Below are 26,825 nucleotides of genomic sequence, written 5' to 3'. Positions count from 1 at the left end.
AAAATCAAGGAATGGAACAATGTTACTGAAAATGCTCTTTTCAATTTTGTGGCCCCAGAGAGTTGCCTCTCATGATTTTGGTCAATCGCTGGCGCCAGTTCCCGGATGTGGAAGAGGGCGGAATCCCCAGACGAAGCTCGCAGTCGAATGGGGGACTGCCTGACGACTCATTGCGAATCCGTGATTGAGGGATGCGACTTGCGACGGGACCCCATTCAGATATAGGGTGGAGCTCACTGCCGCTTATCCTTTGATTATGCCCGAGCTGCTTGAACACTGTGATGGACGAAGCAGCATGCGAAATGAAGAACTTTCGGCGGAGAACTGTGGAGGAGACCTCATTTTCTCCCGAGTTCGAAAGCATTTGCATGAAGTGTATGATCAATGACATTCGTCAAGCAAGCTGTCGGCTCAATGCAATTCGCTCAGCAAGATGTTCCATGGAGTCAAAGATTCTGGCAAAAATTGATGTAGACCTGAAATCGCCCAAACTAATTCGGGATCAGTGCAAGAGGGGAAATCAGACGGGTTGCGCCCTGAGAGTTCACCTTGACACGAAATTCCTGACCTAGATATGACTGAGCAAATTTTCATAATTGCTCCACTAATTCCTGCCCAAAGCACGCCGAAGGTTCTCAATCGAGGATCATTTCCGCATGCCGTGGAGGAAGTTGAAGTCCTATGCCTGACAATCGTCCAGAACGATGCCACCCACGACATACCTGTGTTTTGTCCTGTACATACTCTCCCAGCGCGGCACATCAGCGCAACCAGGTAATTCCACGGTCTGAGGCATTGGAGTTTTCGAATAATTCCACGGTATTGAGCCGAAGCCGCGAGAGTTTGGGAATCGGAACTTATTCGCCTCGCCCCAACCTCCACCTTTCTTGGGAGTGATAATTTCCCGGACACGAGGAGGAAAGAGCAAGGGCATGATACTTAAGGACAAGACAATGAGATTTTCTGGGGTGAGAATGAGTGGTTCGATATCTTCGCTTGCAGTGCGTCCCCCGAATGAACAACAGTTCTCTGATGTGCTAGAATCGATTTTCGAAATGCTCCGAGAAGTCACAAGTGAGTCTCCGGCTGATTCGCCATAGGAGCGTCTGAAATTCAGTCGTACAATCTAATCATGCAAGATACTAATCGAAATTGAAGGAAGCGTATCGAATCTGGTCTCTGATGTGGCCGATGCCCTGGGAATCAAGACAGATGACGGTGGAATCGGGGGCGTTATCGGAGGAGCTCTCAATCTTCTGACAGTTGGGGCAGGTTCGTGTGCCAATGGGCGAGAGTGGCCCGGATTGATTAAGAAACCCCCGACGCCCTTTCTGCGCGACAGGAGCCACACTCAATCCATTGAAGCAGGATGGAGAGCGATGAAAACAGCAGCGAAGTTTTGAAGATTGGTGATTTATTTTTTCAGACATCGTGACCGGTGTGGCTTCGCATGTCATCGGCGGAGGAGATCTCTTGGGAGGACTGATCCCGGTCCTGGGATAATTCCCATCGAGAAAATAGATGTATATTCGTCGAGCCTCTTTTGAATACACGATACATTGTACGAGAAAGGCGGAAGACGAGTTTCTCTCCTCGATCTTGCGCAAGGTCAACCCATCTCTGCTTGAGAGCAGCTTTACATGGTCGACGATTGAAATAATTGATGCCATATTACTAAAGTAGGATGGCGTCGTAGGTATGGAAAGTTCAGGCATCATTCATTGATCACAATCCATCAATCCAGGATTGGAAGGTCGCATTGAAGGATACAACGACGGACGATTTTCGGGGACCGGCAGAATTCGAAAATCCAGCCATTATCTGATATGCCATCTATCAATCTATATCAGAAGAAGAAGTGATCAATGTGATTGATGCCTGAACTTCAAATGTTGTCTCTTTATTCGTTCACGGGCCCTAGCTTATAACTTCCAAGCGCATTGAGCTCGACTCTGCGCCCGGCAGAGTTGTGCTTTCAGATCACATGTCCTGCCGGAAAGGAACAACTTGTTGAACATATTGTCACCTTTGGCGCCAGAATCTCATTCGAACCGCGGCTCTCGAGTCAGCTGTTCCACCCGCATCAGCTCATTTTGGAACATTCCGACGATTTGTCGACGCCGTCGTTGAAAGCTCTGCCTCGAATGATATTCACGCGGAGGGGTACTCGATCGGCCGTCCTTACAGAAAGGAGGTTCAGACAGCGCTCGAAGTCAGTGTTCCGAGGAACACGTCACATCATCCCGGGCACAGACACAGATCCGGCTCTTGACGTGCGCACATTCCTTGGAGCACTGAGCTTTCCGAGGAGCATTTCGCGGCAGTCGATCGCAACTCGGGAACCTAGGAGTGAGGATCTACGTGCGCCTTGAATAGGCAAGTGGCAGCATCGGTCACTTCCGTGCCGGTGACAGGGCCGAGCCGCGTCTGTTTTGAGGGTACCCCATTCCCTCAGTTTCCCTCCACTGTGGGTAGGTGGCGAGGACCGCGGACTGCTGAGCCGTCACTGTCGAACGGAAGACGTGAATGATATAGAACTACACATTCTAGTGTCATCATGAGAAAACGGAATTTTCTCTGTGCATTGGTGCTCCTGGTTTCAGGCTGTAATGCACAAGCAGAACCCCCATCCTACAAGTACTCCCGGCAGGCGAACGAGCACGCTCAGGTCAGTTGACATAGCCGAAAACATATTTGACAAATGATCGCGTGTGATCATTTGAAGGAGTCGAGAGCCTCATAAGGCCTCGGGGCAGGAATCGACAGAATCGACTCAGAATTTCGAGCGCGACATCCGGTCGAGGATGCCTGTAGAGAATCAGCTGAGTCTTTGCCGGCTGGGCTCCCGACCCGACGCTCCCCATGGTGGAATCCAACGCATCAAGATCTTTCCCACGTAGAATAAGCGCTGTTGGCCTTACATAGGAGACCGTAGCGTGCCCTCAGTAAAGAAATCAAGTTAATTCAAACGAAGAGAAACCTTTTGTGGCGCCCGGCGCGCCGGGCTCGCTATATTGGTTATGGCTTGCTCGAAACGTTCGAGAACGTAGTTTCTGGCTCTTAATTCCATTGAGAGATTCATACCTCCGGAACGATCTATTCTTTGGGGATATTCCGAAGAATTCTCTGCGATCCGTCATCCGATTTCCAGTTCCCTCCCTACAGATGCGAAATCACAAAGAGTAGAAGAACCTCTTGCCGGGAGATTCAGTACAGCACTAAATCGCTCTTCGCCTTTTTCAGCAACTTAAGGAGTCCGACGTCCATCCTGGACACTCGCACGGAGGACACGGCCACTCACATGGTGGACACGGCCACGCACATGGTGGACATGCTCACTCTCATGGTGGGCATGAGCATTCGCATGGAGATCATGGACATTCACATCACGGACACGATGACACGCGAGGCAAAGGTTCGATAAGCCGTGGCAGCTCGCAACGTCAAGATCTCTCTAACTAAGAGCCACTCTTATTCGTCTGTGGAGAATTGTTAGGCCAGTTCTCCTGATTCTCGAATTCGACTGCAGCGGGATTCATCACAGAACGCTCGCCCGAAGATCGATCGATCGTCTGGGCTAAAGCTATTGGTGCTACATTGCTCGTTTCCTTGGCTCCCTTTTTCATCCTGATGTTGATCCCCATTTCCGGGAAACAGGGTCACGAAAACGTCCTAAAGGTGAGCAGCATACGGACCGAGCTGGATAATTTCTCGAGGTGAAGGGTCGGATCGAAACAGAATGAAGTCTCTGATGCCGTCGCTCAAAGCTAAGAAGGGCAGAAACTCCATCCTCCAGGTGTTTCTCGCTTTTGCATCCGGCGGTCTTCTCGGAGACGCGTTCCTACATTTGATCCCTCACGCTATGACGCCCCATGGCGAAGGTCACTCCCATTCGCACTCTCACGAAGAAGGTAAGAAATAATTCGAAGGCGGTGGAATCTGTCAGCCCGGAATGGATTACACGAAACTTCTGTCTCGAGGTACCTCTGAAACCAATATCTTGGGGTCGAGCAGCCTCGGCTACTGATGAGTCCATTTATAAATTTCGCAGGTCACGCTCACGACAACAGTGTAGGCATAAGCGTTCTCCTAGGAATTCTCGCATTCTTCATGGTTGAGAAATTCGTACGACTCGTTAAAGGTAGGTTGCTACTTTGCTCCCGGGGTTATCATATCACCCGAGTCGATCCGGATCATCTCTGACCGCGGAAAAACGAGTTTGCACGAACTGGAACCGCCACATAAATACTTCTTGAAATGAATAGGTGGTCACTCGCACGGGCATTCCCATGAGCCAACGCATGGAGCTGAAGACGATGCGAAGAGAACTGAGAGCAAAGATCAACCGAGAAAAACGAGAGCTGCAAAACTGAAGGCTGGAGGCGATGCAGCTCAAGTGGACTCACAGAAGCCAGGTCAGGAAGAAGACGTGACAGTTTCGATACCGATGCTCGCAATCCCGGACTGCTGGCTTATTTTGACTCCAATCTCTTAATCCGACTTCCGCTCACTCGTACGCTGATGAATGATGCCTTGTCCAATTCGTGGGTCGAGAAGAGTGGACCGTAGGGAGAAACCGATGGGCACTTGCAGAGTCACACCATCTTTCCCGTTGCAGAGCCCCCAGCGCCGATCAAGGTGGGAGCGTACTTGAATTTGGCGGCTGATTTCGCGCACAACTTCACAGACGGCTTAGCCATCGGAGCATCTTTCCTTGCCGGTAGGCTTCAATATCTTGGAGACGTCATGTGATTAGGTCACCGGCTTACTAGCCGATCCGTCTTCCCGCTCTGCATTGTCTCTGAATATCTCTCGCATTCTGATCCCTTATAGGAAACACGCCCGGCATGATCTCAACTGTGATAATTCTCCTTCACGAAGTTCCTCATGAGATCGGAGACTTCGCCCTCTTAGTTCAGAACGGCATGACGAAGAAGCGGGTGAGCTGCTCATAATGGATTCGTACACAATATATTCCTCGAGTACCTATGTGGTTCAGGAGAGCCGAAGATGCACATCAGCCACCGGCACATGTCTCGCGTCGATTGAGACGATCTGCAATTTTTCTCTCGCTCCTCCAGGCTATGTGCGTACAACTACTCACGGCCGTCGGATGTCTGGCCGGAACGGTACTCTCATTAACAATGGAAGGTGTAGGAGCCGCCAATTGGGTTTTGCCCTTCACAGCTGGAGGTCGGTAGTCTCGCTCGGTCCGAAGCATTTCCATTGTGAGAGAATAGCGCTAAATACTCAATCAGCGACTTCTCGATATATGACTGAGACTTCCGAATCATTTCATTCATAGGATTCATCTACATCGCGACTGTCTCCGTGATCCCTGAATTGCTCGAGAACACACAGCCCTGGCAGAGTCTTAAAGAACTCGTCGCTTTGGTCATAGGAGTTGTTATGATGATGGTTCTCACGGAGTTTGAGTAGAATCCTGTGGAAACTTGGGATGGGGAGGAAGTGGGTCATGAGTGAGCTTTATGTCATCGAACGAGTGGAAATCGTGAGAGATATGTGAATAAATCGATTTATTACTGAACTCGTGGATTGGAAGAAGAGTTCTGCAGCTCGTCATTCTGCAGTCATGGATGTGTCCCATTTTCACTCCTGTGGACTCACAGTATTCACCCATGTTTGGAGCCGGCGGGCCTCCTCTCGCAGGCACTTTCAGGGAAGAATGATCCATTGACAGCCGGCCCTCGCTTTTGAGATGCCCTTCAGACGACTCCTCACCCGAATTTCATCTCCACGCAATAATTAGAGCTACGTCGCGGTCGGTGGTTGGCATCTCGCCCTGAGGAGCCAGCGGGTGAGAGGGGAGTCATCTTTGGGGTAAGCTACTCCCTTTAGACCAAAAGAGTCTAAGCTGAAGTAGCCCAGGGCCCACATTGTTTATTCTGCGAAGACGGGACCCGACATGCGAATGTCTGAGAAGACGTACTCCGCCGGAGATAGAAAATTCCCCCCCTTCGCCGATGGCCAAGAAGTCCGGCGAGTTGTTGGGATATCGACGGGCGTGCTGACTCAGTCAGGAGAGCGAACCCAGACGTTCGAAGGAGCATGATGTACATTAAAACATTGGGATTCGACCCAAGACGAGCGCTCCAAATCTCCGATGCCGATGAAAGCGTGATTATCCTCGCCCCAACCGAGAGAACTATGCTGCCGACAGTTCCGAAGGTACTTATTTCGAGAACAAAAAAGCCGAAGGTACGACGGGGCTCATGAGGGGCCGGTGTAGATGGATATGAGCAAGCGGCCGCGAGATTAACAAAAAGAACTTGTCGAGTTCCACTCCAGGAGCGTCCCCGACTAGAATGATCCCTCTGATTCCGACTAGAATGTCGTGAACAATAGAAGAGTGGTGCTAGTTTCCATTGGACACGAAAGGGTGCAGATATCACTCGTTTGGTGTTTTGACCACTCCGAGCCGCTCGGAGCTCAAGCTCCTTTTCGAGTCAAACTGAAGACAAATTGAAGCTACAGGTAGAGAAGCTCCAGCCTGTTCTACTGATTGCCGGACTCTCCAGTGGACGCCTCTCCGACCCGCCTCATGAGTCTCGGACAAGTCCAAGGAAGCCAATCCGTCCGGGTTTGACCGATCGAACACTCGCTTTCCAAGATCTACACGATTTATCCCCTTTTATCGAAGGTAATTAGTATGCTTTCGAATGGGTTGAACCCACAGGCTGGGGTGACAAAGAAGGGCTCCCGCCATTAGCTAATTAATCCCACGGACCTAGAAGGTACCGCGAACTCTTTGTGACTTATACGGAATCGATGGAATGGTCGCCCACTTACTGGATATCTGGCTGGAGGCAGGGTCTTCGTGCTCTCTCTTGGGCCTGATATGACCCTCACACTCTCGCCTCGTCAAAGTACTCCGTGCTGGGCTGCGACTCAAACTGCGCTCGATCTCCGACCCATTCCGCAGACGAAGTTTGTGATCCTGAAAACCTAGGGTTTTTGACAAAATCAGGTACGTCTCGTTATATCAACTGTCGCTCGAGGACTCCGGCTCATCAACCCCTAGGTCGGGATAGAATTAGGTATCTAGTATCTAGCAGACCCCGGCTGATACCGGGAGTGCGCTGGATCTCCCGTCTCTTGTAGATCATCCCTCGACGCCTAGAATCGATGTGCAAAGATTTCAACTTCCGTCTTAGCTTGAGAGCAGGCGGCTCGCCATCCGCTTGGGAGTGGGTCAGGAATGGCTTGATGACCCGTCATAGACCCCCCTTGATTAAGTCCGGAGAGTCGGAAAATGGGGCTGAACTTGGTGGTAAAAAAACTCCGGAAAGGTCGGAACGCCATTCCTGCCTCTCTTCGAAAAAGAATCCACGAATCTAGGACGCGGGAATCATTTGTGCTCCCAAAACTGGAAAGTCCCTAAATCATTTTTCTTCGTCGAAAGCGAGAGTCACGAGGAGTCAAGTCTGACCGATATTACCGAGCGAGTTTTCGCGACGCGTACGCATCAATATATGCACAAAGTCCTCCGGGAAGTTATTCCGCACGCTCTAGAGCAGCGGTTCCCAACCTTTTTGGCTCCGCGGCTCCGCAGCGAACCCAGAATTCCCCCGCGGCTCCCAGGATACCCAGTGCCCTCGCGGCTCCCGCGGCTCCTACATACCTACTACATCTACCGTGTAGTAGGTGGGAACTTGGCTCCGACCTCGTGGCAGATGAAGTCGATCCGTTTCGGAACCTTCCCTTGGAATTGACAAACCCTGACGGCCCTGACCTACACCAGGAATTCTTCCGCGGCTCCCCCAGAAAAGTCCCGTGGCTCCTGGGGGAGCCGCGGCTCCCCCAGAAAAGACCCGCGGCTCCCCTAGGAGCCGCGGCTCCCAGGTTAGGAACCGCTGCTCTAGAGCGATCGACTTCTTCGATGCCATCACTTTGAGTGTTGCGGGGTCGTTTTTGAGTCAGTTTTCATTGGACCGATAATGTCCGTTTAGCCAGTGTTCCGGCTCATTCGAGGAAACGCTGTGCTAATCGATTCCACTGTGATGATTCCTTCAATTCCGCGTGTCATCGAAGGAGTCCGACCGATGGTTCTCGGGGGTTCGATCCCACCCCGTACAGACGCCGATCGCCAGAACGATGGGCGCGGAAGCCGTCGCCGATTCTTTCGAACGCGCTTCCGATCTCTGGGATTTTTCGGGAGGGTTCTCGATTGAGATCCTCGGGTCAATCGATATCAGTGCATCCTGTCAAACACACGTTGACGTTCCTTAGATCGGAGAAAACTTGCGGACAAACTTTTTGCTTGATTGCGGCGGCAGGAGCAGCTCAAGATGGGCACCGAACGCTTGAGAGATTCCGTCCCTATTTCTGCTCTCGGTGACCTTGATTTGAGGAGCTCGGATTCGCGCGGGCTCTCGCCGTCGTATCTCCACATAGATGGATACAATGATGGATCGAGTGTCGCGCTTTTGCGATGACCTTCTCGCCGTATCAATAAATGGGTATGCGGAATCGCTTGTTTCGTTCAGGGATGCACTCCCGGTGGCGTGAATTGATGTCAATGAAAGGCTATTGCTACGACGCGTACGTTCCGCCCATGAGATGCAAGGGTCAACAGCTGATGGCGGAGGGCTGTTCTAAAGGTGCGTGCAGAGTTTGTTACTGCGCTCGAACTCGGTTGAGCTTAATGGTCGTTCAAGGCGAATACCGGTTCTTGAAGCTGTTCTCGGACGAAAAGGCGCGTTCAGACTTTAGACCAGGTGCTGAGCACTTCCAAGACTAGAGCTCTGCGGAACGAAGTCATCCTCTCAGGCAAGTCTCCAGAATTTGGAACCAGGGTCGACGGAAGTCGGTTCTTGGCGTCGATGGATGGCAGTGGACATTGATTGATTGATTCCCGTCAGGGGATAGGGGCGGAGTCATGGACAGATCGCGGTCTCTGCGATTTGTGCCCGTCGGGAGATCGAGCATATCTCAGGGTCCAGGGCTCTCATCTCTCCAGCTGATTATTATTCGTCTCGAGTCACTATCTGCTAGCCCTTTCAAACAGATTTCGAACAGGATCAACAGGCGCGGAGAGCATTGGGTATAGAGAAAAACAGAAACACATTTGCGATCCAAAGGTCCCACCTCACGAGTGCGACCCTCTTCAGAGTGTGCCGCAATCGAAAACTTGCTGACGCGGATGTCGAACAGGAACGGTCGGGTTTCGAGTGAGCTATGCTTTAGCTGCACGCAAAATCCGAGACCCTCCTCACGAAGGTCTTCCGGGTATCGAGAATGCGTTGTGATCCATAGGGATCCAGAGTCGGAGTCATTTGTGTCATGATGCTGATGTTCATTAGCCATCGCGATACTGGCATGCCCTCTTGATCGAAATCGCTGAGAGCGAGGAACGAGACGTGTATTGGCGGAGCTATTCACCACGCGACTCCGACGACCTCCCGATATGGCCTTTTCCGAACGCAGAGAGAAATTGGAATCCCGAATAAATTATTCTTATTGTCATGACTCAACGTCCCTCATTCCGATGGGTTTGGTCAGGCGGGAGTTCGGCGAGACGGCACGGCGCCGGCGATTGCTCTGGAAGACTATCTCTGGAGATTTTGACCACGGGAGAGGCTCTTGACCGAGGCAATCCTTTGATCGTTGCATATCGGCGATACTCGAGTAGATATGTGGGAAGAGCGGATATTTTCGCACAGAGCTCCACAAGTGTCTACGCTTGGGTCCGCTTCTTTCCGGAATCGATATCATATCACGAAGGCTGAAATCTTGTGCGAGGAACTAGGCTCACTGACATCGGTAAAACCCTTAGGCTTTGGAATGGTAGCTGAGGCATTGGGTTTCAACTTCTCTGGTCTTTTATTTATTCGTGGTGCCAAGTCTATGGTCGACTCTGTTCCAGCCTGGGAAATCGGACCCTCTGACATGAGTCTCTCCCTTCGTCGAATGGCTCGGAAACCGTTCAAGTTTTCTGGGAGAACTGAGGAACGCCGGCGTCCCCCGCGGCACTCAAAAGCTTATCGATTTTTTTCCCAATTTTCGGAATTGAAAATCCCCCATGGAGGCTCGTGTGGAATCTAAACCTCAGAAGAGCCTTTCAGGCTCGAATAGGAGGCGGTGCGTGGCGCTCGCCAAAGAATTTTGATGGAAGATTAATCTATGGATCCATGGACTCCGAATTCATCGGATCGAGCTGAAAGTTTTCTCATGTATCGACCCATGGGAGTGCTTGTTGTCGGAATATAAGCGATGCGACCGCGACATTGGTGAAGTCAGGAGTCGTCTCTAGACTTGCCGCACTCGTAGGTTTCAACAGGTTCTCAGGAACTTCACGAATTCAGCTTGCCTCGTTTCTTCTGCTATTGCAGAGCGGACGGTCTCCATACCCAGACAGCTCTTGACACGATGGAGGCGCTTGTATTCGGGATCGAAGGGAAGAAGATGTCGATCCAGGAAAGAGTCTCGCCCCCACCCGAGCTCTGATGTCCTGTACGAATCAATCGATTCCCTTTTTTTCGCAAGGGGGTGAGAATTTATTTTCTGGGCGAATATTCCACCCCTGAGCTGTTGTCTGGAATGGCCCGCGAGAATCCTCCGATCGATTGGTCTCAGACGATCGCGAAAATTATGTCGCTCGAGTTTGAACAGTCCAATTATCCGGTACTAATCGTGAATGCTGCTGGAGTCTACATATAGGTACATGTTGATCCTACGTACATCCGGCCTTCGGGGCGAACTATCGAGAACATCAAAGTCGGAATCGCTCCTCTTTGGGTCGGCTCGATATCGAGAGCCGAACGGCTATCAACTCATCATAAACAGCTTTTCCAACTACGCGAAGAGCTTTTCTGTCATGAAATTCCATTGCCATGCTTGAAATCAAGGCACGGTATCGGAATTTCATCGAGTGCGTTCGGGCTGTCAACGGCAGGAACTTTGAGTGCGTTATCGAGATGAATGTTCGCGGGGAGCCTTCGTTTTCCCCGAAAAGTTCCCGTGACTATTTGTGTGTGGATGTACATTTCAATCCTCTGATATGCCGCGAATTCAGTTTCTGCCCATGGAAAGCAGAATGAGGGAACAATTAGATTTCGAATGATCAAGCCGTGCTAGTGTTAGACTGCTCTTGGTTTTCTCAACGTAAATGACGTGGTGTCATAATAGTGTCTGTATTTATCGCAGCGACAAGGCTAAGAGCTCCATTCGGATCCGACTCGGTCCGGGATAACCGATTTACCGTGTTACTCCGAATATGAGTCAGGGCCTTATTTGATTATCCCAGGAAAGTCACCCAGGCTTATTCTTAAGGAAGGGTCCTTTGAACTCATCGGATAGAAGCTCGGTCAAGAACACAACTCCTGTTTCCTCGGTGTTGACGCTTCCCATGCGACGCGGAATCGAGACAACGAGTGCTCCGAACTCGAGGAATCAGAGCCCCATATGGAGCATATTCGTACAGCACGAGGGCTCATTCTCGGGGGTGGGCTTATTCAGACGCCACGTCCGAAAATCTAGACAGGGTCCATTCCCCAAGGAGCCGCATAGTCGGGGAAACACGGTAGCGAGCAGACACCGAGAAAGATCTCTTTCTCAGTCGGCCCCGGGTCCAGCCCTCATGTGTTTGACAATACCGGCCCTTGGTCGTACCAGATGGCTCGGTTTTCTGTTTGTAACTTGGGATCGTAAAAACTTAGAATCGGCGCGGTCATGTCACTGGAAGGGTTCTCGCGACCGAAGTTTTTCGTATGGGTCCGAACAGATTTCATCATCCTTTGTGACGTCACGAGTCGCTTGACGCGCCCCCTATGGTGCACCAGTGAGAGCAACCTTCTCTGCACATAAGGCCGACCACAGACAGTCTGGCTGACCGTCCCCGAGATTGGTCATGGTGTTTTCTATGAAGACTGTATTCAGTAGAACTTAGGACAGGTGTTCTCTCCACCGAGGATTTCTTTCAGTGTGAGTTCCAAATAATTCCAAGAGTTTCCCCCTGATTCCATACTTCGGAGCCGGCTATGGTCCCTCCTCGGGGCATGCTCTACTTACCTCTTACTACAGGTACGAGATTGAGCTCGCAAATTCACCCCCTCCCTGCATGAAACAATGGAAGCCCCGAAAACCCTAGCTGAACTTCCGCTCTTCAGCTCTGAGTTTCTCCTATGTGGGGTAGGGGTGGGTACCTGCATTTTTTTCCGGAAGCCAAATCCCTAAAATCTCTCAAGTCTCCGGCCGTGACTTTCTGTAAAGCCTCGACTCGATCATTTTCCTCTTGAGAAGCATCCTCGAAGTGATTTAGACCTATCTTGCTTTTCTGTATCCGAGACCTGACTTCGCCGGTCCCGCCGCTCACGTCATCGGGTGTCAGGGAACGAGGAGCAAGGGCGTATCTGGTGATGTAGTTCCGATTCGATTCTGTCGTGGCTAAGATTCGACCGAGGATCCCAGTTCTCAAAAAATGCTCTCGGGATCCATGAGGGGAAAGGAGACGTGGTGGACAAAGCTCGATATCACCAAAAGTTTGGAATGTGGTCATTAAGCCGATGAACATACCACCGAAGAAGACCATATTGGCCTTGGAACGATAAGAAGTATCGAATCGCAGATTCCCTGAGCTCTATCTATTCATTCTCTACCTCGGGAATGTACCGGCGTGGCTTCGGACTTGAGGGATTCTTGATTGGATCTGATTGGTTCTTCAACCGAGCGGGCTTGAGAGCGGTCTACTACCCGTGGTTTGTCGGTTTAGCAAAGTGCCACCGCTCCGCCATCAATGGTAAACAGGATGGAATTCGTGATCTCGTCGGTGAATAATGATAGATCCGAATCGACCGAATAGGAGCTCGGTTCGGGATCCTCTACGTTTCCCGATGGCTCGTCGAGGTTTTCGGTACGCTCTTCTGCCGAAACCCGTGATCCTATTCACGAATATCCCACCTCCGAGGGTTGGAGATGAGAACCTCAGAGTATTGAGAGCGATAATTTCCCGAATCCAAACGTTGGGAGAAGTTTCATGTTCCATTTCAATGCTCTGTCCGGGATCCAGCGATGTTGAAATTTCATCACGGTATTCCAGACCGCACGTTCCGAATCCATGTACGACTACAGTTTTTTTTTCCAGATTGAACAAGTTGTGCTCATCAGTGTCCAACATTCGCTCAGAATGCGCAGCGTATGGATCTTTGGATACGGGAGCCTAATCTGGAGGCCTGGTTTCGAGTACGAGACGTCAATGGTCGGCCACGTCAAAGGCTTCCAACGCGTATTCTATCAGGGCAACGATAGGCATAGAGGAAATCCTGAACGGGTGAGTGCAGCTCTCGGCGCGATGATTCCTATCGACCTTATGCCCCGATCGCTCCCGCAGACGGCTCATGCTGAGCAACCGTCCCGATTCGCTCGTGCTGTATATTCAGGAGTCCGGGAATAGTTCGGTCCGTGGAGAACCATGGACGTGTTCGCGTTCAGCGGCAGGCTCTGATCATTCGGAATTCGAGCGTACGATAAGCGTTTCGGTCGAATCGATTTCTATATATCGGCGGAGCTTCAGAATAAAATAGTTATGATTCCAAAACTTTCCTGGGTATTACGGCCAATCCCCATGATGATTGACGTTGATTCTAATTATCATTACAGTGGGGACGAGTGGCGACCTTGATGGACTGCGAAGAGGTAAGCCAACAGATAATTCATAAGACACTGTAAAAATTTCTGATTTCGACAACATAGGGATCGATAATAATTGATCCCACTGAACCGAGCCTGTACCTCCGGAACCATACTAATTTTCGAACGCCGTATTCCGCAGTCAACTGTATGGGGCCGCGCGTTCCTCGTCAATATCGACGAGGGAGCGACAGATTGTCCTCTAGCGTATCTAGACAACAGAGAATCGAAGCAAGGGGGCTATGCCACTCTGACCACGACTTTCTACCCAAGGTCAGTTTGATCTTTCTGGAAATTCCGCCCTCCTATCGGCGGAGCGAGTTACTTCCTTCTCCGAGGATCCCTTCATAATCTCTCTCCGAACTCCGCAGGGCTGGCCATCTGAGTCCCGTGGAGGCTCTAGTCTACGTAGCGTTACCAAACAATTCGTTATATCTGGGACCGAGGGGCTATACCGATATGGCTCGGGAGATCATTGCCAGTCAGGTGGGTATTCAGATCGCAACCGATTCGCTCACCGGGCGAATCCAAAATCAATTCAAAATGATTGAGCCAAGAGACCTCAGTAATTCTCCACTGTCTTCTCCAGGGCGAGTGCGGGTCCAATGTCGAGTATGTTCTCAACATAGCGGATTTCATGAGAGAAGAAGTCTACGGGATCGACGACGAGCATTTGTTCATGCTAGAAATGCACATACTATCCGAGCTCCAGCACTGGACCGAACACACGCCGAGTTTCCGGGACAAAGTGGTATGCACTGAGCCTCGCCTCTCCTTCCCTTCCTCAGTTACTCCGGTTGTTTCGGTCGGTTCGTCATGTTCTTTTAATTTGGCAGAGGATTCTGAACCGTTAGCTTCGACTGGATACCTTTCAGGTCTCCGAGCGGTCGTCGTGCGCGAAATTAGTGCACGCGGCGAATTCCGCCTGCGACGATGGGAGAACGTCACAGGGTTGCGCGGCAGGCGCTCAAAACAAACAGCTCCAAGGAGGACAAGCGGCCAACGGTGATGATTTCACTTCATCGCTCCTCGCGCGGAAATTACGTTGCGTCGACATTTGATGATGTTCCATTCTAGACGGTGTTCAAGTTCCTTGAAGGTATGACTTGTGAAAATTGTTCCTGTTCCGCAAATTCTTGCGAAGAAGTCATGTATGCCAAATATTTGCGCCCACCCTTTGTATAAATTCCTCTGCTCAGCTCACGTCGGTTTCGGCAGCGGAAAATTCTCTTTCCATGTATTTACAATGTGTCCGGTGCGCTCGTGCAGATGAATAGACTTCCCTAGGTGTTGAAACAATTTTGAGAGTGAGTGGAATTTCTGTCAGTCGCGCCGATTCCGTTTCCCCTCGGACCCTTAAGCTCCCACGGACTTGGCTCATGAAGTCCGGTTCACGGGCAGAGTTGCAGGTCGGGTCGACTGCTCTCATCAGTGATCAGCCGTGTCGTCCGTCGTATCCATGTCCTCGCATTGCAATCTTCGCTATCAGAGGATGCAGCAACGATTTGAGAATTGTAATTGACCAAGAATCCGAACGAATTGACAAAGGGGGTCTCGGTTCTCTGAGTCGAACGATCATAATGAATCGAGATGGGATGATGGGACCCGAGCAGCTCCAGTGGGAATCTTCCCGGTGAATCGTGTGGATGACGCGCGAAGTGCTTGTGATTATTCGATCGAAAGGTTATTGTGTGATGTGTTTGAGCCTATCGGTGCAGATGAAACCCGTCTGGAATGTGGAGGGATGAGTATGACTATTGAATAAACTCGAAACCGTTTCTATTTTTCAAAGTTCGAGGAATCTCGGAGTCTCTCATCGTCCCGGCCTGTCCTGCGAACGGATATCATTATCAAACAAGATATCTTGTCCGAAAGCTCAGTCTATTTATCAGGAGACCCATCCCAAGAAGCAAAAGGCCTCGGTGATCTTTGTCAGCCCCGTCCGCGGTCGATTCCTACATGGAAACAGGGGACATTCATTTTCTTCATGTAGTTACCATTGATACATTGATTTCTCATCCAACAACAACACAAAACACTCTATTGTTTCGGCGGGGGTCACTATTTACAGAGATCTACACTCGGGTGATGGCTGAAGATCATAGTCATATTACCTCGCTTGTAGTATGACTGAGGTTACTGCTCGTGGTATGACTTTTATAACAATGTCCATGGACGCTTAGTATGTTTCGATGCTGCTCGATCTCAAGCCTCGATCGATCCGGACTAACGGCTCAAGGAGTCGCTCTCAATAAATGACATCTGTTTGCTGGTTCTGCGTCTCTGCTCGGACGGCAGTTAGACGCTGGTTGCCTGCTCGTAGGATGAATTGATCTTTGCTCGGCAGAAACTTCTCCAAAGGTTCTCCTTCTACGACTCTTCGCGAAACATGCGGCATACAGCAACATCGTTCCAGGAGATAAAGTGTTCCTGTGAAAAGATACATAATAATATTTGGAACCCTGATCTCCCGGTCAGCGACCATGAGCTTTCTTCGCCCGAAAACTTGATATCTCCATTGCCTCCGGACGCGGGTCTCTAGACCAATCTGTTCCCGTGTCGTTCGATAGGGCTTGCTCACCTTTACAGAGAACGGAGTCGTAGAAAACTTGTATTCCCGGGACCGTCATCGACAGAACTACCGTCGCCACGAGGGTCCAAACCTTGGAATTGAGTTCATCCCAGTGAGACCGAGGAGAACATTCCTCTCGACATATCGATAGGAGAGCCGAGAAAAGTCGCTCATCGTTCGTTTTTGAGCCGCACTCACCTGAACAGCGTCCTTGATGACGAGACACAGGCTATCTTCTAGAATCGAGGCGTGATACATGTTCAGCGCGATGAAGGGCGAAGTGCTCAGGAAAAGCAGGAAAAACTTCAGCCACAGGATCTAAGAGAATATCGATAAGATTTGAGTCTGTCATGAAAATTGGAAGGCACTGAGACCGCTTTGGTGGGTGTCGAATCCCGAACGCACAGTCAACTGCGCCACATCAGTCGCTCCAATCAGTCCCAAGCAGGTTCGCTCCCCCTCATTAGGTCCTAACTTCTTACTTGGAGATCGAAAGTCGTCATAGGCAAGGATTCCTCCGGTGTGTAGCTCAATAGGATGAGGAATATAGCGATCAGGAATATCTCAGCGCCATAACTCACACTGAGCAGACTGCAAAACATCGAACGATCATTCAAAGTCTATGTACTTCTTCCGGTACGAACGATTCGCTCCTACCCAAAGTTTGCCGACTAGTCGATAATATCGCGATATTCCGATCGATTCAACTGCGACGAAACTCACTCGGAGAATCGAGCATTCCACTCGAAGGGTGGCAGACAGATCTTCGCACCCGCGTTAGAATACTCGGCCTTATGGAGCATCGCAATGAAGCAGAAAATCTGAAAAGTTGTCCCAATGTCATAACTCGAGACGAATCATTCGTTCGGGTTGAAATAGAGAGTCGTTTATTCGGATGATGAATCGATCAAAACTTTCGCGAGTTGTGGGCTGAACTCACCTGGAGCAGAGATAGGCAGTTCAGGAAAACGGATAACATGAAGTTCCTTGTCACGCTATTCAAAATATGTGGCTTCTTCGCGGACAGCCACTTGTGCGCTGCAATAAATCGTACATAAAAAATGACCGTCCGTGAAATCCCCGGCCAGATAGACGGACCGTTTCAATACTTTTTGTACCTTCAAAGCTAACAAACCTGTTATCGACATGAGGCTCCCGATGTAGCCGAAGATTATGCACAGCGTCATAGATGATGACAATTTAGAGACACAGTTCAATGTAGTCCCCCTTTTCCCCACCGGTATTTCAACGAGAGCGTGATACATCAAGGCACACGAAGCGACACAACCATTCAGACAATTGATGAGCACGTACAGAGATTTCCAGCACGAGGGAAGGCAGAATCTGATCGAATGAATGATTGCTTTTAGTATTTCCGGAATCGACCTCCGTCAAGGAGAATGCCATCTCATTGACACGACTCCAGTGAGTTGGAAATGGGTCTCCGCATGTAAACATATCGCAAGAGAGGTAGCCTCGCCCAAGATCGCTTGGGAGTCGGTGTTGAGGGAGTCACTCACATGACTAGTATCAGCCCGACATTCATCATAAGGGCTACTGTTGCGAGCGTTGTGCTCAGCACCACGAAGGCATCTGACGTTAAGCTGTCCGCGGGAAGCATTTTGTAAACTGAGCAGTTCGCCTCGAACGAAAGAATCCAATTCTTGTGACCGTGGAACAGCATGAGTGATCTGGGAATGAAAAAATTCGGCGTGAAGAGCATTTGAATGGGGTCTCCGGACAGAAGTTTATCGCCTCCTGGTCTTCGACTCCTTCGGTCAGCCCTCCCTCCCCCTTGTCTCCAGAGAACGGATGAATCGGTGCCGAACAGGATCGCAGTGTCAGACGCGAGGCTTTCAAGCTTGCTTCCTGACCGTCAGTGAGACAGTGTATTTCCGATGAGAACCGGCTGTATGGGGTCGGAACGATGCCTTCCGACAATCTGCTGATGATGTAAATGGATTTTCTGCACGCGTAAAAATAGCTCCTCTAGTGGTCGGCGCATTCACATGTCTATCTGCGGGGATCTTCCCACGGGAAAGCCACATCTGTGAGACATTCGCTTGAGCTATGGGTATCCTAGGTGTCATTTGTATAGCTTGTCGTATTCATGGATACGTCCTACGTTTCCATATGTCCCTAGGGTTTTCGACCGCGGACATATCTTGTGGCGAAAATATAACCGAATGAATCATCAGGTGCTCCTTCATGAACCCTCATGTGTGTGCTCCAGCCGTACAGGGTTTCATTTTCGACTGAACGAGCTGGTCGAGAGGTCGAGTTTTTGTCGGCGCCATCCTGCATTGTGGAGTTGTAGAGATGCTCAAGCACAGGCTCTAGTATGCTAGGTCGGTCAGCAGCAACATCAGAAAATCCTCTCGCTGACAGTGAAAGGAACACCTGGCGGATGACGATGACGCGCAGGAAAAACCTGGGGGCTACGCAGAGCATTTTGAATACAAACAGTTGGCTTTCCGTCACGCGAAAGGGGCACCGGACCCGCGTCCCCAGAGAACAGGTGAACCGACAAACGTCGCCTGCCTTGCTTAGCCTCGGCTAACTAATCGCCACAGATGAATGCGAGTCCTCAAGCCGAGAAAATTCCTCCGTTGTCCTCCTTTTCTCCTCTCTGAAAGCCCTCCGGGGATACGGGACCCCCACCATAGAAACCCCAGTCCACAGATTGGGACTCCGACCAGAGGCAGGAGGGTCAAGTGGAAATCACAATTCGGCTTCATTCTTCTTCCCATCCAAATGGCTGTCGATCGTAGCATGTATCAAGGAACTAAAAACCCATAACGTGAGCTTGGGAACGGAGCTCTATCTTTCGGTCAGAGGATCCCCTCCGATCCTCCAGAAGAGGACTGCGACGCGAATGGAAAAAAGAGGGACAAGGCGAAACGACTGAATCTGAAGCGCTCTACAACCGAGCAGAAGAAAGTCAGTGAACGTAATCGGAGATGCATCTTTTGCGGAGTAACAGTCAGAACAATACCATATCCGTTACGGCATCCAAACCAGTGACAAAAGCGATCGACGAGAACCGGATCCGTTTCAAGTGTGCCAAGCGTGTTCGAGCCATTGTGAGGGAAGACAGAAAAAGAAGAAACAGAATCATCCATTCTGTGAGAATCGTCCTGCCTCCCAGCGACGTTCTATCGTTCCACGGCTGTTGATGCTATTCCCGACAGCTCTTCATCGGAAAACAATCGAACAGCCGAAGTCCTTTCGGAGTTAGCGAGCAAGTCGAAGAGGGATCTTCCTTAGAAACGGGACACCATTGGGCTTCCCGAAACAGATCAAAGTCCAGCATCGTGTGTTTGTCGCGGTTAAGTAGACCGTCATTATGAGAAGCGTCCACGAGGAATGAAGGCAGCTCACGTCCGCTTGGACAAACGTGGTCCCATTCAAAACAATTCTGTTCTCAGCCGTGGTTTGGATAGCGCTACTAGAAGAGGGCAGATGTTCACAACGGCTCAAATTGCAGCTTTGTTGCTAGCGTCAATCCGGAGTATTTACGGGTAGCGTGCTCGATTCGAGCCTCTGTTGAGACAACACGGGCAGGCACTCTACTATAAAGAAAGGCCCGAACCGTTTGTTTTGATAAGTGCTCCCTCGAAAAAAAATAATTCCGTTCCGAAACCAGCGGGTCGAAATGTGGATGTATCAATCACAGTCGAGTTCCTCCTCGAGCCGGACGCGGCTCAAGACGAAGAGCTTCAACGGCGCGGCAGCCACCGGATGTCGCCGTTAATTTCGCTTTGTTCAAGCGTCACAAGTGAATCGTGTGCCCTACGAACTCCGACGTAGACTATGGAGGGGTCACACTGTCGAACCTCACGGTGGAAAGCTGCTCTTTTTTGCACTGTGACAGGATAGAAGAATCGGGTCAACTTCTGGATGAAGGGGTCCCACTGAGCATTAAACTGTCACGATCCGTGGGTCAGAGGGGAATGAAATCCATCAAAAATATTGTCCCAGGCTCCGACGGGAATCGAACCCGTGATCTTCGGTTTACAAGACCGACGCCTTAACCACTGGGCCACGGAGCCCGACATCATACGTGTGGGATCCGACCTGCCGCGTCTGAAGTCGCGCGAAAGCTTCCCCGTTCTCGAACGTCGAGCGCCCGCAGTGGATCGCGCTGGGCTCGAGCTTGAATATGTGTAGTAAGTCGAGGAGCGCTCAACACCTTTGTCGCTCATCCGCCTCCGAAATGGGCAGATTCGAACAGAGTTTCACGCTGTTCCGACTTCTCCCACCGGATAATGCGTCAACTGATTCGTTCAGCAACAATGAACACTCCGCGTCGGGATTCCGGGTTGCGCGATTGTGGCGGCAGCGATGCCGCAATTTTTTCTGCAGGTAGGAATGTCTTGCGAAGAGTTACTGAACATCCCTCTCGACGCCGAACTGGAGGCATCCCATGTCGCGGGTTTTCATTCGCGGCTTCGATGAGGGCGGTAACCGAATTATTCCCTACATCGAGGCAAAGACAATGTTTTTGTGTCCTGTCAAATATTGTGTCTGCGTGAATTCGCTGTACCGTCGGAGGAGGGGGAGGGGGACTCCAGACTGTCCCATCTTCGTGAGAGTCTGAAATTAGGCGCGCTCCCATGGTCTCGTTGTGGGGGGACCCGCTGGCGAGACAAACAGGCAATCAGTCAGTCAGACAGTCGGGGGACTTACAAATTAGAAGCGATCTCCGAGCAAGCGGAGTGATATCCGAGAGGAAGGTTCATGGGTAATCAGCCGGGGGAGCCGACATTCTTATCGATCCCAGAAGCGGGCGACGAATGGGTCAAGTCTTGAGAGTCTCCCCGCTAGAGAATTTCAGAGACAGAAAGTTTCCAGACGAGATCATGTTTGTCTGAGGCTCTGGATATGGAGCAGATCCGCTCGATTCGGAAGGAACCTCACTCGGCGCATCGCAAGGGGCGACTTGCTCCAGCGTCTCCCCGATCCTTAAAAGGCTTCGAGAATATCCTGAAGGGTCGAACTCCGAGCGAGCGGAGTGAGCGACTAGCGCAGTCGCCTCGCGTTCGCTCGCGATCTGGCAGGCACGCGCCGAACATCTGGTCCTATAGGTACAATACGACAACGGACATCACTCGGCGGTTGGCTGAGCGAGCAGAATCGAGCCCGAGCATAGCCGGACGCCTCGCCGAGAAATAGCTTCGAATGAACGATTATATATGCTGTTCGTATTTTTCCAATTGCTCCCTGACCACTGACTATCGTTTCCTGACATCGATTGCGAGACTGATCGCAGGATACACGAAGGTCGGACGGATTTGTCCGGCTCCCGATCGGAGTACATTAGACTTTTCACCGTGACGCCAGCGGGAATCGGGAGGCTCGCCGTCGATACCTGAGCTCTTGAATCGGCGGAACAGCGCAAACTCGAATATTTCCCATTATCTATTCCGGTCAGGGAATTCGTGGAATTCCCTCCTCTTCTCGAAATCAACACCAGATTCGTTCTCCCTCTTGGATCTCAATGGCACCTGCCTCGGTCAAGAATCACGTCCCGTCACCGAATTCGGGGATTTGAAGCGAGCACTGCCGGGGGTCGCTCCGGAATCATAGGAGTCCGGAATTTTCCAAAAACGGGCAAGAAGGCGCATGGGCACCCGAGATTGTTGATACCGCATAGAGAAAATCAGTCTCCGTTCCCATGGATCCTAATCCGCTATCGGTCTTGATCGCCGGGAAGAAGAACAATTTCCAGGGCACGTACCTTTTCGGTGCGCGATGTGTCCGTTTCCTTACAAAAGCATCATGAGTATCGCAAGACTCCGTCGAGGAATAGTGAGATGATGTGCACCGACACTTGACAGCCCCTATGAATCAGGGATCCTGGACGAGAAACGCACAAAACGTGATTCCGTTGAGCTTTGCTTCTGAATGAATCAACGAGTGATTCAAAGTGTTGATGTCTTTCACGAGAAGAGCGCTCGTTCCTGTCTATCGCCCCGATGTCAGCGACTAGGTGACTGGATGCTCGGACGAACGAATGGCTCGTCGCCGCCGCCGGCTCGGTGGTTCGGATCAGGGGAGGACTGAGAGAGGGTAGAGTCCCTTGCTGCGGGACTTTAACGCATGTTCTTTGGTTCAGCCCCATGGAACTCGACTTGACCAAGAGCTATCATGTCACCTCGTTCTCATGTCGGCTGTGAGGGGGAGACGAGCGGAGACGATTCATCGTCGATTTTCCCATGGAAGACACTCGTCGCAGCTGAGCGCCGATGAAGCCCTCGAAGAAGTAACGAGCATCCTCCGGAAACCCAACGGAATAAGAGGTCATCGGAGCCGCGATTCCACCGTCCGAGTTAAACAGATGACTTCTGGATGTCTGGAACTCGGATCTTTGCTTTTCAGGGACTCGCCTCTACGGAAGTGATTCAGGACCGTGACCGTTGAGCTCTACTGAGGAGAGGGTCTAGTGGTGCTCATACTAGAGTACTCAAGAAAATCTCACAGCGAGCCGCTCGAGTCTCTCGTCGGCTGTATCGAGAAATACGGCAGGTTTCCTCCGTCTGACGTGCATGGGAACTCAGAGTGGGAAACATTTCCGTAGGGTTGTCGGTCGCGGTCAAATGCCGCAGCGACGGTACGTCGCACATCGAGGAGGCCCAGATATCTCGCAGTGGGGAGGTCACAGCCCGACCGACGCTTTGCAATAGTGACATGGATTGCCGAGCAACGAGATCACTTCCATGTTGGGAGAAAATTCCTGATCTCAGCGCCTCTTCCGAGTGGCAATGTGAAACCTTCCCGGTGCTGATCTTCACCGCGTCTACCATAATTTGATCCATTCATTACGGCGACGTACTGTCATTATGATCTGAAGAACAATAAGAAAGTGACAGCGCAGAAGTGGCTCTAGTTACGAAGTGTCCGCGCGAATTCTCTCCAACGCGGCGCTGGAGTAATAACAAGCGGATCCCTTACCCTAGCCCTATAGCGAGTTACAGAGCCGTCAGTGAGCAGCCTCTCACGAGCGAGCGGCCAAACAGCTCCGGCCGCGCGTCCACAGCCGAGTCGAGTACTGCTGCTCCCTCTCTCTTAGCAAGTAAACTTTCGACAAGCGGGCAGGCAGGCAGGCTTGCTGACTGACTAACTGAGAATACCTAACAGCAGTCATAGGAGAAAGGGACGGATCCGCTCGCTGGGTCGCCGATACACGACAACCTGATTATCAGCCGGCGATCCGGTTGTTTACTGTTTTCGTTCAACCAGCAGCAGAAGCTTCACGAGCGTCCAAGCGATACTCGAAGTTTCGTTGTGGTGTGTGAGCGTAGGATATCGAAAGAATTGGCGGCAGACGCTGATCTCGTCGAGGAACGTTCTCTCTATTACTCCACCGGAATAGCTTGCGACACGTGAGTTCCTATTATATAGTGGTATGGGTACTATGTACTTAATGGAAAGTACTTTCGATCAGCTCAGGGATATGTGTCGAGGGCTGCGATGCCGGACGCTAAGACAGTGCTCTGTCGAGTTGAGGTCCCGGTGGACTCGTCACTGCTAAATCGTCGGTGTTGATGCTGCTACACTTCCGAAGCTCCGAGTCTGAGTCTTATCGACATATCCTCGAGTTTCTCTGAAGCATCAGAGCTCCACTTCTCGTGCTTCTTGGAATCTCAGATCGGTGTGAAACCCGAGCAGGGGCCCGTGATCCCCACCTTGACCGGCTCGAAGATTTACGTGCGAGCTTCGCGAGGGCATAAGCGACTTCACAATAGCGATCAGCGCGATCCGGTGAATTTCTTTGGGAAACAGGGACTGTCCCGTCGGTCGAACGCGATACCTCCGAGAAATGACAGGAGCTCTGACCCTGTGAAAACTCTTCGGGTAGCCTCATTCCAAGGCAATCTGCCCCAAGCCCCGCGAAACTTATAGCGAGCCACGTGGCTACGCTTGGGATCTCCGATGTCAATACTGACTTTGATACCGACTTCGACCCCCGAACGGAGGATATCTTTCATCCAACAGAGAATAGGCGACGGAGAATCTCAGCTTTGCCCCCTGATATTCAAGTCACGTATCACATGATCAAAACATGCTTGTCCGCAATGACTCCTTATATTTCATCTTCCAGAGCAAGATGTCCCTCCGCGCTATGATTGGGTTTGGTCGTCTCGTCGCCTCCAGGAATACTGGCGCTCTGAGAATCGCGACTGTTGGCAACGCGCCCATCCTGAAGACTCAAAGCGGTAAGGAATTCGGAGCATGGGTCCCGTTAATGAAATGAAATGTGGTGCAGTCTTGTGCGGCGCGAAGCAATCGACGGACTCTAAAAACAATCTGAGACGGATCTTAGTGAACTGCGCGGCAGTGCTGTTCGCTGTGCCGCTTTGTTCACCCCTAGATCCAACATGTGACAACACGAGTGGCTCGATGGATGTAGGTCTAAAATAACTCGTCGAGACGAACGATCGCAGCTACCGTGGATGAGCTGCGCGCTTATTTCATTCAATATGTAGATCCGGCGGAACCCACAGATTATTTGGTATCCATCTAGTTTATCGAGGGAAGGAGATGAAAACGGAGATAAGAACGGATAAAAACCATCTCAAAAAATCTTTAGATGACGAGAAAATGATGGCAAGACTGGAGCAAAGCGATGAAGTTTCGGGACGATCGGTGCTGACGATTCATAGCAAGCCTCTTTCTAGCGGCCCTAAGCAAGGGTGACCTTCCTGCCCGATAACTGATCACGGAGTCGCGATGGCTCGTTCGGTTTTCAAGTCGGATGTTTTCGTATCTCGATAGATATTCCCGATTTGTTTCCGGAACAAGAGATCCGCTGATCAAAGCTTCAGCTGGAGCTGTCTGGATGCGGGAGGGCGCGCGACTTTAGACGTTTTTCGAAACCGTGTTATCACTGCGACGTAGGCCTCCCGATTTTCTCGTTCGTAGGAGGACCATCTACGGTAAACAAAAATGAATGGCTATGCTTTGACACACCAATGGCGTCCCATGGCGCCGCTAGGGGGTACGGAAAGGGGGCAGAGATCTCGGGGAAAACCGAAGGATACATACTCGACGCTCAAGCAAGGAATAGCTGGGAAGAACTCGGACTTCTTCCTCCCGCCCTGTCCATCGCCCTTTCACTCGTAACTTTGAGTTTCTCCTCGCCTCCAGTGACTCCGATACTCACACAACTTCTACATCGATCGGCGACTCTCCTCAAGGATTTGAGTTATGAGGACCTGGTTGCGCTCATCCGAGGCGGCGATCTCCACCTGATCGATGTCCGAGAGCCCAACGAGATTCTGGAAACCGGGAAAATCCCCGGAGCCATCAACATTCCCCGTAAGTGAGCCTCCGTACCATGCGGGAACTATCGCGGATTTCCGCTGCAATCTCTGAAAATTCAAGTTATCGAACGGCGTCACGCATCGCGCACTCGGGGTAATTGAGTGAAATTAATCGCTTCCGCTCCGAAGTTGGTCAGGTTAAGCCCGCGCTGCTTCTGGAGGACACGGTCTTCCAAGAGCGATTCAGATGTGAAAAACCCCAACGCCACGACTCGAACTTGATCTTCTACGGTCTTGGTCCAATCAAAAGTAGGGCCGCAGTGGAGCTCGCACGGAAGGCCGGTTACAAAAGGTAAATGTCCAGTATCTGGCAAAAAAAACTGAATGAAGGCTGGCGTCTCCGATCGGATCTTCAATCCACGCGATCCAAAGATTGTGTGAAAGTAGAATAATAATCAATGGCGAATCTCCGTCTCCGACAGCTGCCGCGAATACAGCGCGGGATTCGAGGACTGGCTGAAGCACGAAGAGAAAATCGAGCGCATCAAGGTTTGATCGGCTCGGTTGAGCACCGGACGCGATTGGAATCGGTCCCATGGGTTCCTACAGTACTTAAGCTTGACAAAGTCTCCAGAATGGCAACTATCATCAGGTCAAAAGAGTGAAGCCAGCTGACCAGGCAATTCGCTCGGGATCGCAGTCTCTGAGTCACCCTTGTGACCTCAGACAAGAGTCCTACTGGCGTTTCGAATAAAGTCTCCACCTGTACAGTTTTTCTAATAAGGCGATATCTCTTCTCTTTATTGAATGCCGAGGTCAGACAGGGGAAGAATCGGTCCTGGACCACGATCAGAGAAATGAAAAATTCAATGCATAGAATATTGAATTCCAGATTTTAGGGATCGATATCGACAATGAAAAATTCCGCCCACAGAACGCGGGAAGGGTTGGAAACAGACTGAGAGCAGTCAAATACAGTTTTAGCATCATCGACAAAGACACTCAATACTCGCAGGCCCTGTCCGCCGAAAATAATTCACTGCGGAGTCGTAACAAAACTACAATCTCTACGAGCGTCTCGACGCCATGGGTCGTCCTTTTGGAAATATACAAGTTTACATTACGATGTATTGATGATTTGGCATTGCGGTGATCTGTACAAGCTTCCTACGGAGTTTGGGTAGACGACCTGGGTATGCTATGGAGAACTTCGTCGAGCAGCTGGAGCGCGCGATGCAAATGGACTTCGATCCAGCACGGTGTTTCTTTTATCGAAGACCTCGGATAGTCGGGCCCCCAACCTTTAACAAAACTGAGCCGCAGGATGCAGAGTCGACGGA

At 50.9% G+C, this 26,825-nt stretch overlaps 4 protein-coding genes and 1 non-coding gene across 5 annotated transcripts; 4 read left to right on the top strand and 1 right to left on the bottom strand.

Annotated features, from left to right (window-relative positions):
- Positions 1 to 704: 704 nt before the first annotated feature.
- Positions 705 to 1,503, top strand: LOC114828149 (uncharacterized). The gene is made up of 4 exons (XM_029111095.1): positions 705 to 774; positions 1,003 to 1,074; positions 1,159 to 1,272; positions 1,427 to 1,503. Exons 1-4 carry the CDS (start codon positions 705 to 707, stop codon positions 1,501 to 1,503), a joined length of 333 nt encoding a protein of 110 aa, XP_028966928.1.
- Positions 1,504 to 2,480: 977 nt separating this feature from the next.
- On the top strand, positions 2,481 to 5,543 carry Catsup (zinc transporter catecholamines up). Its single transcript, XM_029111048.1, has 10 exons — positions 2,481 to 2,668; positions 3,244 to 3,415; positions 3,530 to 3,678; positions 3,797 to 3,911; positions 4,052 to 4,141; positions 4,266 to 4,415; positions 4,619 to 4,720; positions 4,834 to 4,940; positions 5,082 to 5,193; positions 5,306 to 5,543. Exons 1-10 carry the CDS (start codon positions 2,558 to 2,560, stop codon positions 5,437 to 5,439), a joined length of 1,242 nt encoding a protein of 413 aa, XP_028966881.1. The 5' UTR covers positions 2,481 to 2,557; the 3' UTR covers positions 5,440 to 5,543.
- A 6,531-nt stretch (positions 5,544 to 12,074) lies between these two features.
- On the top strand, positions 12,075 to 15,316 carry LOC100908621 (glutathione-specific gamma-glutamylcyclotransferase 1). Its single transcript, XM_003737429.2, has 7 exons — positions 12,075 to 12,156; positions 13,103 to 13,288; positions 13,618 to 13,653; positions 13,790 to 13,920; positions 14,019 to 14,133; positions 14,237 to 14,398; positions 14,523 to 15,316. The coding sequence occupies exons 1-7, from the start codon at positions 12,088 to 12,090 to the stop codon at positions 14,706 to 14,708; spliced, it is 885 nt and encodes a 294-aa protein (XP_003737477.1). The 5' UTR covers positions 12,075 to 12,087; the 3' UTR covers positions 14,709 to 15,316.
- Positions 15,317 to 20,198: 4,882 nt separating this feature from the next.
- TRNAT-UGU (transfer RNA threonine (anticodon UGU)) lies at positions 20,199 to 20,271 on the bottom strand. Its single transcript has one exon. It is a non-coding gene; the product is annotated as a tRNA-Thr (tRNA).
- A 3,069-nt stretch (positions 20,272 to 23,340) lies between these two features.
- On the top strand, positions 23,341 to 26,270 carry LOC100908480 (thiosulfate:glutathione sulfurtransferase). The gene is made up of 5 exons (XM_003737428.1): positions 23,341 to 23,604; positions 24,324 to 24,438; positions 25,370 to 25,540; positions 25,675 to 25,837; positions 25,968 to 26,270. The coding sequence occupies exons 2-5, from the start codon at positions 24,330 to 24,332 to the stop codon at positions 26,038 to 26,040; spliced, it is 516 nt and encodes a 171-aa protein (XP_003737476.1). The 5' UTR covers positions 23,341 to 23,604; positions 24,324 to 24,329; the 3' UTR covers positions 26,041 to 26,270.
- Positions 26,271 to 26,825: the final 555 nt, after the last annotated feature.

Source organism: Galendromus occidentalis, unplaced genomic scaffold (assembly GCF_000255335.2).
Source record: "Galendromus occidentalis unplaced genomic scaffold, Mocc_1.1 scf7180000075554, whole genome shotgun sequence".
In the NCBI taxonomy this organism is placed as follows: domain Eukaryota; kingdom Metazoa; phylum Arthropoda; class Arachnida; order Mesostigmata; family Phytoseiidae; genus Galendromus; species Galendromus occidentalis.
This window is presented reverse-complemented; position numbering and strand designations above follow the sequence as displayed.